The 16,343-nt window shown below is 42.9% G+C and overlaps 1 protein-coding gene across 3 annotated transcripts in view; it reads left to right on the forward strand.

Moving 5' to 3' along the window:
- The first annotated feature begins 15,523 nt into the window (after positions 1-15,523).
- FLT4 (fms related receptor tyrosine kinase 4) overlaps positions 15,524-16,343 on the forward strand; it is a 103,844-nt gene continuing 103,024 nt past the window's right edge. For 2 of the 3 annotated variants that reach the window (XM_072631231.1, XM_072631232.1), the window contains exon 1: positions 15,544-15,705. In XM_072631231.1, coding sequence (XP_072487332.1) covers positions 15,642-15,705 — 64 coding nt within the window. In that variant the 5' untranslated portion in view covers positions 15,544-15,641. Of the gene's footprint in view, positions 15,706-16,343 lie in introns of all 3 variants that reach the window. The other variant, XM_072631233.1, reaches the window with a different exon arrangement.

Below are 16,343 nucleotides of genomic sequence, written 5' to 3' on the forward strand. Positions count from 1 at the left end.
GAGCATACTCTGCCCCTTTCCTGCCACTCCACAACCATCATTACAACTTTTCAGAAGCCAAAAGTAAAATAATTCCACAAAAGGCAGACAATGGAAACAGTGGGAATTACTTATGAACTTTGCTGGAACTTTGAATTTGGAAACCACAGGAAATCCTCAGCTCAAATCTCACCTTCTGCTGGAATGCTCCCTCCCCACTAATTCCTCTGCTAGTACTTTCTCCTCTGAGAATACCTTTCATCCATTCTGTTTATATTGTGTATGTATCTACTATGTATGTTGTCTTCTCCATTAGAATGTGAGCTCCTTGAGGATCGGGACAGCTTTTGGTTTTCTCTGTATCCCAGAACTTAAATGCTTGCTGCCTCACTAACTTTCTTTGGGTAACTTTCTCTGGTCATTAGATGTCTCATCTGTAGAATGAAAGGCTTGAACTAGAAGACTCCCAAAGTCTCTTCTAGCTCAAAATCTACTAGTCCCATGATCTTATAAGTTTGTTTGGTCTCTTCAGTGTCAGCACCCTGGCCAGGGGCAATGGGAAGGTTGAGAACCCTGAGTCTAGTACTTGTAAGGGACAGCACCGAGGGACTGAGCTGCCTTACTCCTTCATGTTGTGTATGCACTGAGTGGCAAGCAGTGATGAATTTAATGAGACCAGTAATGCAGAAGCCTGCAGAAATTTCACTTTTCCTCTGGAAGGTGAATTTGATCCAGGTGAATTTCTGAGGTCCAAGAAGAGAATGCACATCCACATTATTAGGGTCCATGGGAGACTTCCCTGTTGTGGGCATATCACTATGTATCTTCCACAATAGGTTGACACCTTGGAAGGCAGCTAGCAGAGTTATATATCTATTTGTGTTTCTCCCTCAAGGTATCCTGGATGCTCTGGCTATACTTGGCACTCACTATAGTGTGTGGGTTAGCCTTCCAGTGTTAGTGAGCCTGTAATACAAGAACTTCCTGAAACTACCTGGTGTTGCATATCTAAATATATCATTTATCTGAGGTTGTGTCTTGAGAGCCTCCAAAATACACTGAGCTTTCAGTCAGTGCCAATCGTCTATACTGTTCTGCCCCTTGGCTTAGGACTCATAGACCAAAGCAGAGTCCTCACATGTGGGCACATCTTAAGAGCCATCCATAGAGTTTATTTACGTGATTCTTCAGATTGAACAATAATTAGATCTTGTGGCCATAAGATGTGACGCTGGCCTGAGAGGTTATCACAGCCCCAGCACTCCCTGGTGCTGGTCTTTTGTGGTTACTGACCATTAGGTGTAGCAGCCTTAAAATTGTCCTCATGTTGTAGCCACCCCTGTGAGTGTCACTGTTCAATTCAGCAAGTGTTTGCTAAGGGCCTAGTAGTTACTATGAACTATGCTAGATATATGCTAGATACAAAGACAAAATTGAAGCAGTATCTACCTGCAAGAAGTTTACATTTTAGTTGGGGGAATCAACATACACGTAGATAAGTTATTAACAAATATTGGATAGGGACTCTACCTGTGACTCCATCCCTTTGAAGGGGAGCAATGAGAGAACTCCTAGGTGAGGGGACTCTTTCCAATGAGGCAGTCAAACAAGATTAAAGTATAATTGAGAAATGTTTAACAAAATAAATAAAAATGCAATACAATATCAATTTATGTTAATGTGGTTTTCTAAGTCAATATGTTGGCAGCTAAGTGGCAAAGCAGATAGATTACCAAGACTGAAGTTAGGAAGACTCATCTTCTTGAGTTCAAACTTACTCTCAGACACTTACTAGCTGTGTGACCTTGGGCAAGTCACTTAACTCTGTTTGCCTCAGTTTCCTCATCTGTAAAATGACCTGGAGAAGGAAGTATCTCCAGTATCTTTGCCAAGAAAACCCCAAATTGGGTCACAAAGAGTCGGATATGACAGAAACGACTCAACAGCAACAACAAAAGGTTAACATGCAGCAGGACACGTTTCTATTTGAGTCTGACAACTAAGGCAAAGCATGCCTCTCATCTCTTGGAAAAGAGGCAGGGCATTATGGGAGAAAAATGAGGCATGCATTTTCTGCCATGGCCAAAGTGTTTTGGTTTTTTGTTTGACTGTGATTTCATAAGGTTGAGCTCTATTAGAGGGATGTTATCATTAGAAACTAAAAGTGATATATAAAAAAAGAAAGGAGCATCAATAAAATGTAACCTTGATAGAGTTACTTTAACCTTTCCAAGTTTCAGTTTCTCAGTCTAAAATGAGATACTCATACTTATACTGCCCACTTTTAAGAGCTGTTATGAAGAAAGACAATGAGCTGGTCAGGCACTGTGCTAAGTGCTGTGGGGAGAAAGAAAAGCAAAATTCCTTGAACTCGATTAATTTACTTTCTAATGAGAAAAGACAAATATGAAAATAACTAAGCACGTACAAGATATACAGAGTGAATGAAGTTAGTTACGTAGTGCAGTTAGCCACTGAAGGATCTGGGAAAGGCCTCTTGGGGGTGATATTTGAGCTGATTCCTGAAGGAAGTCAGGAAGCAGAGTTTAGGAAGGAGAACATTGCAGGCATGAGGGACAGTCATTTCATTAGGAGGTGGAGTCTTATGTGTGAAGGACAGCAAGTTAGGCAGTGTAGCTGGGTGTCAATTGTGTAGAGATGAATAAAATATAAAAGAACTGGAAAAGGATAAAGGGGGATGGTTATGAAGAGCTTTAAAGAAGCAGGTAGGTGACATGGTGAATAGAATGGGAAGTTTGGAATCAGGAAGACCTGCGTTCAAATCTATCCTCAGAAACTAGCTGTGTGACCCTGAGCAGGTCATTTAACCTGTTTCCTCAACTGTAAAGTGTGGTTAATAATAACACCTACTTCCCAGGGTTGTGTGGATCAAGTGAGATAATATTATAAATCACTTAACATAGTACATAGTACATGTTCATTTTCTCCTTTAGATGCCAAACAGAATAGTCTACATTTGATGTAGATGTAGTGATGGTAAAAACCATCACTAGGGTTTATTTAGAGAAGAGGAGTGACATGGTCAAATCTAAGCTCTAGAAAAATCACTTAGGCAGCTACATGGGGTAGATTCCTTGAAGCGGAGTTGAAGGAGAAAGGCCAATTACAAGGCTACTGCAAAAATAGAGAGATAGAGCAATGGGACAGTCTGGAGAAGAAAGAATCAGAAATAATGGAACTCAATTCCAGTATTTGATTAACTAGAAAATGTAAATTACTTAAGAAAAAAACTCCTATTTGATAAAAATTTCTTAGAAACCTGAAAAGAAATCTGGCAGAAATCAAACTTAAAAGAATACCTTGCAACATATTTCACAAATTCTAAATGTCTAAGGTCTAAATGATCTTAATATTAAATGTCACTTTATTAAAAATTAGAAGACAAACAGATCATTTGTCTTTCACAGGGGATGTATTCTTGACCAAACAAGGAATAGAGGTAATTACAAAAGATAAAATTTAAAACTTTGATTACATGAAACTGAAAAGCTTCAGCATAAGAAAAAATTATGTACCTAGGATAAGAAGGAAAGTGATATGATAGGTGTAAAATTGCATCAAATTTCTCAAATAAGTGTTTGAATTCAAGATACATGACAATTCACTGGTGTGTGTGATCAAAAGCTATTTCCCAATAGATAAAATGGTCAAAGGAGCAAATATTTCTCAAAAGAAGAACTGCAAACTATTAACAATCATATTCAAGAATGCTCCAAAGCACTTATTATTGGGAAAATGTACATCAAAAGAACTCTGAGGTTTCATCCTACACTGTGAAAATAGGAAAAGATGGCAAAACATGAGAAATCAATGTTGGAGAGCTTGTGGGAAAATAGGTGCATTGTTGGTGAAGTTGTGAATCCATAAAACAATTGTGGAAAGCAATTTAAAGTTGTGCAAATAAAATGATTAAATGTCCATACCATTTGACCTAGAGATTCTAGTAGTAGACTTGTACTCCAGGGAAGCCACTGATAAGAAGAAAGTCCCCATATGCACTAAAATATGTATAGCAGAATTTTGTGTGAGTGATAGCAAAAAATCAGAAACAAAATAGATGCCCATAATTGAAGAGTGGCTAAATAAATTATGGTACATAAATGTAATGGAATGACTGTGCCTCAAGAAATGCCAAAAAGAATGAGTACCAAAAAAAGCATGGGAAGATCTATATGAAATAATACAGAGTGAAATAAGCAGAGTCAAAAAAAGCAATGTACGCAATGACTGCAATGTAAATGGAAAGAGCTACCACAAAAATACCAAAAGTGAGTGATGCAAAGTTACAAAGAATAAGCATGACACCAAGGAAGAGCAAAGATGCTCTAATCCCATTGCAGGGGAAGGATGTCCATGAATGTGGTATGTTGTACATATTTTCAGACTTTGCAGATGTTTTGATCAGTTTTGCTGATTTTGTTCTGCCTTTTTTTCATTTCTTTGTCTTTGAAAATATTATTTGCTATATAGAGTGACTTTCAGGGACCAGAAGGGTAAAGGATATTAGAGAGATTTTAATAATATAAAAAAAGAGTGAGACATCAACAAAATTTTATTTTTTGAATAAAAGGTTATTGCAATCATCTAAGCAAGAGATGATGAGAGTCTGAACTAGGGTAGTGATTCTATGATTGGAGAAAAGGAAAAATATATGAGAGATATGGCAAAGGTTGAAACAAGAAAATTTGGCAACAGATCGGCTATGTGGGAAAATAAAGAATAAAGAGTTGAGGATGACCCCAAGGTTCCAAGTTAGGATGAATAGGAGGATGACAATGCCTTCAATAGTGATATGAAAGTTCAGAAGAAGTCCGGTTTTGGGGGAAAACATTTAAAAAAGAGTTCTGCTTTGAATATGCTTGCTGAGTTTGAGATATGCAAAAATACAGTTGGTGAGACCAAACTGTAACTCAGGAGAAAGACTAGATATAGGGGTAGAGAACCTGTGGCCTCGAGGCCACATGTGATCTTCCAGGTTCTTAGGTGCGGCCTTTTGACTGAGCCCAAATTTTAAAGAACAAATCTTTTTATTGAGGGGATTTGTTCTGTGAAGTTTGGATTCAGTCAAAAGACTTCAGCTGAGAACTCAGAAGGCCACACATGACCTTGAGGCCACAGGTTCCCCACCCCTGGACTAGGACTTGGTTACATAGAACTGGGAATCATCTACATAAAGATGACAATTGAACCCATTGAAGCTGATGACATCACCAAGGGGGATAGTATAGGGAGCCCAGGACAGTGCCTTGGTGAACATCCATAATTAACTGTCATAGCATAGATAAGGAGACAGAAAAGTAGTAAAGAATAATTAAACAGAGAGTATGAGAATCAAGAGAGAGTGATGTCACCTAGTGGGTGTAGCCAGTGTGGGGGTGATGGCCTAAGAAACAACTGAGAGATAAAGGAAATAAAGGTTGTAGTGAGGATAAAGAACAGGGTTAGGAATTATAAGGCATAGGCATAGGGAATGGTAATAGATTATTATCAGATAAAATAATTTCAGAGTTCATTAACATGGAAGAGGAACACTTGTGAGTGATGGTAAGGTCAAGAGTATAATCATCTCTATAGCTAAGTAGAAGGAGTAGGAGAAGTAGAGGAGTAGGTCATGGGAACTGAGTAGATTGGGGAACCTAGATGGGCTATGGAGAATCAGTATATATGTTGAAGTTGCCTAGTATCAAAATAGGAGTTGGGAAGGAGAATAAATCAGACACTGAGCTCATTGGAAAAGGAAGGAGAATATCTTTAGGATCAATAGGTAACAACCACTGCGACCTAGATTGGGTAACAGGTATCTATGTAACCTCAAAAGAACATAAGTTCCCAAGTATAATAGAAGAGAGAAAGTGTGGAAGTGGCAATGGTAAAAAGGAGTATTCTTTTTTTAATAGTATTTTTCTCTAGTTATATGTCAAGACAATTTTTAGCATTCAGTTTTACAAGATTTTGAGTTTCAAATTTTTCTCCCTCCCTTCCCCTCTTCTGAAGATGGTTGGCAGTTTGATTACAGTTTATAAATGTGCTATCATGTAAAAATATTTCCATATTAGTCACAGTTGTGAAAGAAGAAACAGATCAAAGGAAAAAAAAGAAAGAATCAAGAAAGTGAAGGAAATATGCTTCAATCTGCATTCAGAGCCCATCCCTTCTTTATCTGAATATGGATAGTATTTTCCTTCATGAGTCCTTTGTACTTGTCTTGGAACATTGTGTGGCTGAGAAGAACTGAATCATTCACAATTGATTCTCATACAATGTGTCTGATACTGTGTACAATATTTTTCTGGTTCTGCTCATTTCACTTTCCATCAGTTTGTACAAATCTTTCCAGGTTTTTCTTAAGTCTGCCTGTTCATCATTTCTTGTTGCACAATAGTATTCCATTACATTCATATACCACAACTTGGTGAGCACCCCTTCAATTTCCAGTATTTTGCCTCCATGAAAAGGGCTGCTATAAATATTTTTGCACATGTAGGTCCTTTTCCCTTTTTTTATGACCTCGTTGGGATCCAGACCTAGTAATGTATTGCTGGATTAAATGGTTTGGTTGCCCTTTGGGCATAGTTCCAAATTGCTCTCCAGAATGGTTACATCAATTCACACCTCCACCAACAGTGCATCAGTGTCTCAATTTTTCCACATCCTCTCTAACATTTATCACTTTCAATAAGGAGTATTATTATCCCCTTAACATGTCCAGTGAGCTAGGTGGGTATGAGAGAAAGTGTAACCAGTAACGAATAGGGTGATAGTAAAGAAAGAAGTGTTATCAGGAGGGAGCTAGGACTTCATGACTGTCAGAAGATGGATGTCATGAGAAAGGAAGAGGTTTAAGATCAAACTGAGTTTGCTAATTATGAAGCGGGCATTCCAGAAGGTACAGTAGAAGTAGCAGGCAGATCTTGAGTGGGACGCTAACATGGTACAGTTGAGGTAGAAGGGAATAAAGGAGAAGGTAAATAGGAATGAAACTCAATTTGCACATCTGTAGATGAGAATTCAAAATCACCGAGATAGGGAGAATATAAAAGGGTGGGAGTGTGCTAACCCATGAAGAATGAATCCAGGCAGACTGTCAGTGGTTGGAGAGAGGTCTAATGAGGGAGGCATCTGATTAGACTTTTGGAAGTTCAACCTGAAGGACCAGCCTGGTGGGTGGTGATGACATTAAGTCCAGAGAGTCTTTGGAAGGCCTAACTCAAAATGAACAGGGATAAAAAGAGGTACGAGATCTGGATCAAGATAGGGGAGGCAATGGGATATAAAGACTTTGTACTAGACTGGGACGTTGAAAGAAGGCCCTGAATCCTTGTGCACATTAAAGTGCTATAGGGATAGAGGTTTCAGGATTAATATGGAAGTATACAAATCCCAAAAGTTAAAGGCATCCTAACTGGCTGAAAGGCATCTCAAGGACCCAATGGAATGGCCCTGTCCATAAGGAGCCAAGGATAGCTGAAAGTCAAGGATTGACTTGTTATCACTGCAGATCATGAAGAGGAAGGGGATGGATATGCATTTAGGGAAATGAACTCTGTGTGATTCATCAAAGCACTGGTAAGTCTACCAGGTCTCATTAATTAAATGACAAATGCACTTTATATCAGGAATAAGCATTCATTAAGCCTCTACACTGTGATAAGCACCTTATAAATATTATCTCATTTAATCTTCATACTAACTCTGTGAGGTAGGTATTGTTATTATCCTCATTTTATAATTGGGGAAATTGAGGCAAACAGGGATTAAGTGACTTGCTCGGGATCACACATCTAGTAAGTGTCTGAGGATGGATTCGAACTTGACTCTCTGTCTCTAGACCTCTCACTCCAAGCTCAGTTCTTTATCCGCTGCACTACCTACCTTCCTTAGAAAAAGCAAAGATCAGCCCATGCCTGAAAATGAATGATATCACAGATAGTCTCCTGCTGGGGTCATGGAGTGTATCCATCAACCAACAAACATTTGTTAAATGTGCCAGGCACTGTGCTGGGCATTGAAGATTGAAATACAAAAACAAAATAGTCCCAGCCCTTGAGTAGTTTGCATTGTACTGGGAGAAAGTCCACATAGAAGTAAAAATAATACCTATGCAATAAATAAAAAGTGATTTGGGTGGGGTGGTAGCACCTGGGGAGGTCAGGAAAGGCATCATGTTGGAGGGGGCACTCGAATAGTGCAACCGAGGGTTCTAAGTCAAGTCAATTCTCATTTCTTAATTATCTTCTATGCACCAGGCACTATGCCAAGCTCCATGGATACAAAAAAAGCAAAAGACAGTCCCTGCCAGCAAGGAGTTCACAGTCTGAGGAGGAGTGTGGGGACAGAAAGTATGCAAACAACAACCATGTAAAAACAAAATATACACAGGATAAACTGGAAGTGATCTCAGAGGGAACACACTAGCCTCAAGGGGGATCAGTAAAGCTTCTTGAAAGTCGGACTTTAGCTGATACTCGAGGGAAACCAGAAAATGGAGATGAGGAGAGTACCAGGCATGAGGGACAGCCAGTGAAAATGGCTGAAGTCAGGAGATGGAGTGTTGTGTATGAGAAGCAGCCAGGAGGCTAGTGTCACTGGATTGCAGAGTTCATGGAAGGGAGAGATATGAGAAGAGTGGAAAGACAGGGGCAGTACAGATTATGAGAGGCTTTCAACATCAAATGGAGGATTTTTTATTTGATCCAGGAAACAGCAAGGAGCCAATGGAGTTGCCTGAATAGGAAAGTGACACGATCATTCCTGTGCTTTGGGATAGCTGAATGCAGGATACGCTGGACTGAAGAGACTAGAGGCAGGGAGGTCAATAAGTAGTTTATTGCAATTGTCTAGGCATGAGGTCTAGGTTCTGTCCCACGATGGTAGTACTATAAGAGGAAAAGACTATGTATATACAAGAGATGTTACCAGGGTAAAAATCAACAGAACTTGGCAATGGATTTCATGTGGGGAGGTAGAAGAAGGGGGTTGAGAGAGAGTGAGGATTTGAGGATGACCCACAATAGGTTGCCAGCCTGGGTGACTGGGAAGATGGTGATATACTCAAAGGAACAGAGAAGTTAGAAAGATAGGGAAGACTTGGGGTGGGAGAGGGGGGCTGGAGATAATGAGCTGAGCTTTAGACATGTTGAATTTAAGATGTCTACAAGACATCCAGTTTGAAATGTCCAGTAGACAGTAGGAGATGAGAGACTGGAGATCAAGAGAGAGGTTAGGAGTAGAAAAACAGATCTGAGAATCATCTACATAGAGATGATAGTTAAATCCATTGGACTTGAGATCAAGTGAAATCACATAGTGAAATAAGAGAGTCCAAAACAGAGCACTGGGAGGCACCCACTATTAATGGGTGTATTCTAAGAAGTAGAGAAGAGGAATGAGTATATTCCAGGGATGGGGGGCATCCAATGCAAAGGCAGAGTGGTGAAATGGAATGTTATGCACAAGAAACATAAGGTAAGGTCATTTGACTGGAATGTAGGGTATGTGAAGAGTAATGTGGAATAACCCTAGAATGATGAGCTGGAGTCAAGTTCTGAAGGGCTTTGAATGCCAAACAAGGAAATGTATATTTTATATTAGGAGCAATGTGGTACAATAGAAAAGGGCATTGGATTTGGAGTTAGGACCTGGGTTCAAATCCTGCCTATGTCATTATCTGTATTACCTTGGACCAGTCTGGGCCTCAGTTTCCTTATCTGAAAAATGAGATGGTTGGATCATATGGTCTCCTAGGTCCATCCCCAATCAAAATCTGAGTAATTGGAGTTCTTTGCACAGGAAAATGATGTGACCAGATCTGTCCTGTAATTATATCACTTATTTTTTGTGTTTAGAAGATGGATTCAAGAGGGAAAAGGAAGACCAATTAGCGGGCTACCTCAGTAATACTTCAATAAAAGGTAATAAGGGTCTGAATGGGAATGGTAGCCATGTGAGTAGAGAGTAAAAGTTGAATGAGAGAGATGTTGTGGAGGAAGACTTGGCCAATGACTTAATAGAGGGATGGAGAGGGAGAATGAAAAATCAGATATAATAAGGCGCTGTAGGAGGGGTCAGGCCTGTCGGCTAAGGTTAGCTGCCCTATAGACCAGACCAGGTGACCAAACAAGAGAATAGTTGTAATAGAAATAGGGAAAATCTGGACAGGTGTCAACTCACTTCTCAGCATTCTTTAAGACAGATTAATAGACAGATTGCTAGGGGCTAGCCAGGCACTATGGAGACTGGAGTCCAAGTGTCTGGGAACCCCACTATCTTCATGCATCTAATAGGCTAGGCTGACCTGGTGTCCTATTGAGAAAAATGTGCCGGTAAACAGGGCACAAAGACAACTTCTACCTGTCTTCCAGAGGCCCAAGGCTGTGGAAAAGATTCTCCACACACATTTACACCCCTACCTTATCCCCAATGAATCTGTGAAAAGAATGTAGGAATGTGCTTAAGCAAAACCATTCTGGCCCCAAGGGATGATATAAGATTAAATGGTGTGAATTCAGCATGGCCATTCATTCTGCCGAAGGCTCTGGTCATATTGTAGCTGTCTGTTTTAGTCAAGCGAACCAAGTTCCAGAAGAACAGTGGTATCTGCATTATATCAGCATATCCTACATGTCTGTCTGAGAGCACGTACAACTTACACCATCACTCAGTGATGTCATGACACTTCTGAAGGGACCAGAAAAGCTGTCCATAGTGGGTATAACAATTCAACTTTCAACCCTGGTCATACTTGTCTTGTCAAAGTCTCTGGTCACTGATCTACTGGACCCTCAGGGGAAGCTATTGCTCCCTAAGGATGGTATCTACCATGCTCTGTAGCATAGAGGACAGAATGATGGACTTGGAGTGAGAATATACCTGAGTTCCAATCTTGCCTCAGACATTATACACTATATGATTGGGTAAATTGTTTAATCTTTCTTAGCCCCATTTTCCTCATTTGTAAAATGGGAAATGATGTCACCTATCTCACAGGTTTATTGTGAGGATCAAGTGAGATTATATATGAATACACACTCATTTGTAACGTATATGAAGTGGCCACCCCTCAACCTTCTAATGGACCCATTACCATATTCATTTTCACTATCCAAGTTCTAGGTTAATGTTTTACTATTTCATATAATATTCCATAATGTTGTTTCAATATTTCCTTATTATATTTAATAAATTGGATAAATATCTTTCCCCAGTAAATTGGCTGCTTAGCTCTCTGATTGAGTTGATCAAAATCACACAGTAAATTAGTGGCAAAGGCAGGCTAAAATCTAGGTCTCGAGTTTTAGGCCACACTTTTATCCTCCTGTGGTTGGTGATGGATAATGAAAATGGGAAGGAAGAAGGGAAGGAAGGCATAATGACAACCATTTTCCTGTCAATCAATAAGTGAATCCTCTGCCTAGTTTATCTCCTGTTTGGGAAATACAGAGCACCAAACATTGTGTAGGGTGTGATGTGGGGGGAGTAGAAGGGGGAAAGTTAACAGCTTTTCACATCTAAAGCTGTAAGAGAGGAAATGGTGTTGCAACTCTGGGATGAAGTCCAGGGGAATAAAGCAGCTCTGAGCCCTTTCCCTTGGACAGAGTTTATTTCCCCAACCTGGAACAGTGACCTGGTCCCCTATTGGAAATGACAGAGGGAAATCCAAGACCTTAGTCCAACTTCCCCTTTCTCCCAGTAGGTGGAAGCTCTGAGCAGACACTGTCCATCCTGTAGGGCCAGAGGTAAGGGGATCTGGCTTCCTCTCGCACTCCCAAGAGCACACACACACACACACACACACACACACACACACACGCACGCGCACGCACACACACACACACACACACACACACACACACACACACACTCTACCAGCCTGCTGACACAGAGCTAAACTAGAGACTTAGGTAATATCTTTTGGGGAAAGCCACCTGTCTTTCTCTCCTACCTGTCCCACCATCTTTCCATACTCTACCACTGCAGCTCTTCCTCTTCTAGCTCCAGGGCTGTCAGAGAGGGGACTCAACTGTCTCTTGCCACTCCACCCCCCAACACTGTTCCTCTTTACCTTTGCTTTCATCTCTTTCTCTGTATGTCTATCCTCTACATCTATTTAGCTATCTTCCTTTCTTTCCTGTCTTTTCATCGCTGTGTATTTCTTCCTTTGTCTCTTGGTCTTCCTCCTTTTCTCTCTCCCTTTCTGCCTGTCTCCCTCTCTCTTCTATATTTGTCATAGTCTCTTCATCTTCCCCCTCAGGACATCCCCACTCCTTTCTCCACCAACTCCAGCTATTTCTCTGGCTGCTGTTCATTGCTCTCCGTGAGGAGAGGCAGAGGGAAGGAGGCCAGGGTGCAGAGGTCAGTGGGGGCTTCCTACAGGAATCCCCCTCCCCCCAGCCCAAGGACAGAGGGAAGGAAGAGAGGGCTGGGCTTTCTTTTTGGGTAACAACAATAAAGTGGTTTATTTTTCTGTCATTCCCTCCCCTCCCCCCACTGCAGTCTGGTCACCAATCGTAGCTAAACTGACCTTGATCAAGAAGGACCTAGGATTAAAGAGGTCAGCTGAGCATAAACAGTCATCCCCTCCGGGGGGGGGGGGGGGGGGGAGGGGGGTGTCTAAAAAGAATGTTTTTCTCTCCCCCCACCCCAAACCTGCTCCTCTTTCTGACTTCAATATTTCTATTTGAAACACATCCATTTCGTCTGTCTTCCATGTTCATAACCTCAAAGGTTATTTTCAAAAATTCCTTCTCTCTCACTTCTCATAGCCAATCAGTCACCAAGTCCTGTTGATTCTATGTCTGCCACTGCTTTTGAATTCTGCCCTTCTCAGTTCCCACTGCCACATACCGTCTGCCTGCATTATTGCAATAGCCTTCTATTAATTACCATCCCCTCTCGAATCCATGCTTCATATTGTTACCAAACTAATTTTTCTTAGACTTGGTCACCTTATCCCTCTGCAAGACCTTTGGATGACTGCCTATTGCTCAGCCAGCAGAGTTCAAACCTCTTTGCTTGGCATTCAATGCCTTGACAATCTTGGACCACCTATAGTTCCTGCTTCATCTCATATTTCCCCATATTCATTCCAGTCTCGAACAAAGTAGACTACCAACCTCCAGATCATTTTCCCTACTCTATAATTTTGCTCCTATTTTTCTTCTAACTGGAGTGCCTTCCTTCCTCTCCATGACACCCCTCCCCTGCTCAATTCAAATACCACTTCATCCAGTAAATCTTCCCTGATTCCACCTATCATTATAAACTTCTTTCACCTGTACCACGAAGCATTTTTGCACCTCTCTAATATACTTCCCATGTAACTATTTTATAGTAAGCCACATGTATTATCCTCCAACAGAGGACAAGTTCCATGAGAGCAGGGACTAAGTCTTATCTAAACTTTCTATCTTCCCTAGTTGCTAGAACTGCTGTGTATGGTAGTTGCTTAATAAAGGTTCATTGAACTGAATTCAGTTGAGGAAATAGAGCATTACACTAAGCCCAGAATCCTCTCTGTAGTGAAGGTGAAAGCCAAGCAAGGGAAGGGAAATTAGGAAAATAATGGGTTCCTTGAAAACTGAAGATCCCCACCAGGTTTGGGTTTAGGTGGGTAGGTCAAAGCTGCCTCTCTCCAGGACACTGGGCTGAACTAGCCATTCCACATTCCAGACTCAGTTCTCAGAATATCTGTGTGTTCGTCCTTCATTGCCAAAGAAGACCATGCCATCAGAGAAATAATGACATAATTTGCACTTGACTTTGTTTTGAGTGAGAGAGGACTGTGCAGGTCACCAGACTCACTTCTCCAGAGCCATCTGAATCCAGTGACTAGATATTCATCAGGATGACTGGAGATGACCCAGGTTGAGGCAATTGGGGTTAAGTGACTTGCCCAAGGTCACACAGTTAGTGAGTGTCAAGTGTCTGAGGTGAGATTTGAACTCAGGTCTTCCTGACTCCTACACTGATGCTCTATCCACTGCACCACCTAGCTGCCTCTGCTCAGAACATCTAAAGCAAGATTCATTAGCTAGGTGTGCAGGACACACAAATTGTGATCCTTTCCTCAGAACCTCTGAGCTTTCACTGCTTAAAGCTGCCCATGTCCATTTATCCCAGCCTCCTTTTCACTTTCCTACCTGGACTCAGAGTTCCCAAGTGAGGGTGAGATAAGGGACTTTTCTGTTTCCTCCCATCTGTCCTCACCCCTTGCATTGGAGTACAGTTTTCTGGGAGGGGAAGAGAAGGAAATTAAACATTTTTTATGTCCTCTATTATGTACCAAGGACTGTGCTAAGCAATTTTTACACACAACAACCCTGGGAGATAGGTGCTATTATCTCCATTTTAAGAAACCGAGGCAATTTGAGGTTAAATGACTTGCCTGCAAGGTTACACAGCTAGAAAGTGTCTGAGACTAGATCTGAATTCAGATCTTCCTGACACTAGGCCCAGTGCTCTATCCTCTGTGCCTTTCTATCTTCAAAGGCAGAAAGCACAGAGGTAAGGGTTCCTTACTGCTCTATTGGGGCTGACTCTTAGAGAATAAAGAGCAGCTACCACCCCTATCTTCTCCAACCTAGGAATCCCTGTGGTATAAATCAGCGCAGCAGAGATGGTCAGAAAGAATGGGATGGGGAGAGGAAGGGATTCTCCTCACCACCAGTCCAGAAGCATTTCATTTCCTTGACCAGAATCAACATCGCAAGGAGAAATCCTCCCCAATCTCAACTCCCTTCCAAGTCACTGCACTGGAAAAGCTTCAAACCTTGCACATTGTAATTCTAGACCGCTACTGGAGGGATCACACTTTGGCCCTTAACAGCTACCCATTCAGCTGGAATTATCAAGATAGCTTTGATTCTCAGAGGTCTAAAGGAACTCCAAGAATATCTTCGCTGGAAACGTGCAAGAAGCTTCTGCTTCGACCGTGCCAGTGATGGGGAGCTTATCACCTACAGAGGCAGCGCATTGTCGGACAGTTCGGATTGAAAGGAAGGTTTTCGCCGTTGAACTGAAATCTGCCTCTCGGCAACTTCTGCCCTTTGCCTCTCTGGAGACAAGAACAGGTCTCATCACTTCCACATGACAGTCTTTCAAATACCCGAAGCAAAGAGAATGCATCCCACCTAAATATTTCCTTCTCTAGGCTAAGCACCCCTAGTTCCTTCTACCTCTAACAAAATGAACGCCCCCTCCTGTTGCCTTCCTGGCTGCCCCTTCTCCGGACCGACTTCTATTTATCTATGTCCTTCCTAAAGTTGACACCAGTCCTCAAGCATTGCTGTCCTCTCCCCTCTTAGGTGAAGGTACCAGGGCTAAGTGGGCTTCTCGCCCTAGCACTCTACCTGTGTCCCCGCAACTTGGGCCAGGCTGACAACCCAGGGGCAGTCCCGGCCTGGTCAGGTCTAGGAGCCAAACTCCCTCCGCCCTTTGCCCCTCCTGGCGGGAGTTCCCCACCCCGCCCCCCTGTGCGGGGACCCGGACCCGCCCTCGGCCCCGCCCCGCGGCGGGCACAGGCACGTAGAGGAGAGGAGAGGACTGGACGGGCAGGGATAGCAGTGCAGTGCAGCGCAGCCCAGTGCAGCGCAGCCAGCGGCGCCGCCGCACACCCAGCCTTGCCGAGCGGACGGCTGCTGGAAATGAAGAGAGGGGGCGTCCGAAGCCGGAGCCTGTGGCTGATTTTCGGTGTCCTGTGGGAGGCAGGTGAGGAGTCGCCACGGGACAGGGATACAGTGCAGTTGGGAATAAACGAAGCGGGACGGAACGGGACGGGACGGGACGGGACTGGATGGGACGAGATGGGACAGGACGGGACGGGCTGCTCAGTTCTACTCCCAGTTTGTCATGGATCTGACTGCCTTCTCGCTCATCTAGTCTCCTGGCCCGGACCTTTCGGCCATCTCTGCTCACCCCCCACTTCCCACTCCATGCTTGTGCCAGGCACAGTGCCCGGGGGTATCTCCTCTGCACTACTGCTGCCACCTCGAGCCTGGCCCAGACCCGTGCGTTCAGGCCCTCCCCGCGTGCCCCATCCCTGCCAACCTCCTACCCCGAATGGCTTCTGGGAGAGTTACCCCAGCCCTGGCCCCGCGTATCCCGTCGTGGGCCGAAAGCCCATGCCCAGTTGTCCGCCAGAGGGCGCCCTTGGAGGGAAGCCGCCACTGCCCACCATTTGTGCCCCCTGACTGGCAGGGACGGGACTGCCCACGCGTCCGTCTCCGTCGGGGCTCCGTTTTCTCTTAAGATCTTTCTGTGGCAGAGGTGTCTCTATGGCACCTGAACCGCGAAGGCTCTGGGGCAGGAGCAGCGCAATGAGGATGCTGTTTGGGATCAGGCTTCTA

The sequence above is a fragment of the Notamacropus eugenii genome, chromosome 1 (genome assembly GCF_028372415.1).
Source record: "Notamacropus eugenii isolate mMacEug1 chromosome 1, mMacEug1.pri_v2, whole genome shotgun sequence".
Lineage (NCBI taxonomy): Eukaryota > Metazoa > Chordata > Mammalia > Diprotodontia > Macropodidae > Notamacropus > Notamacropus eugenii.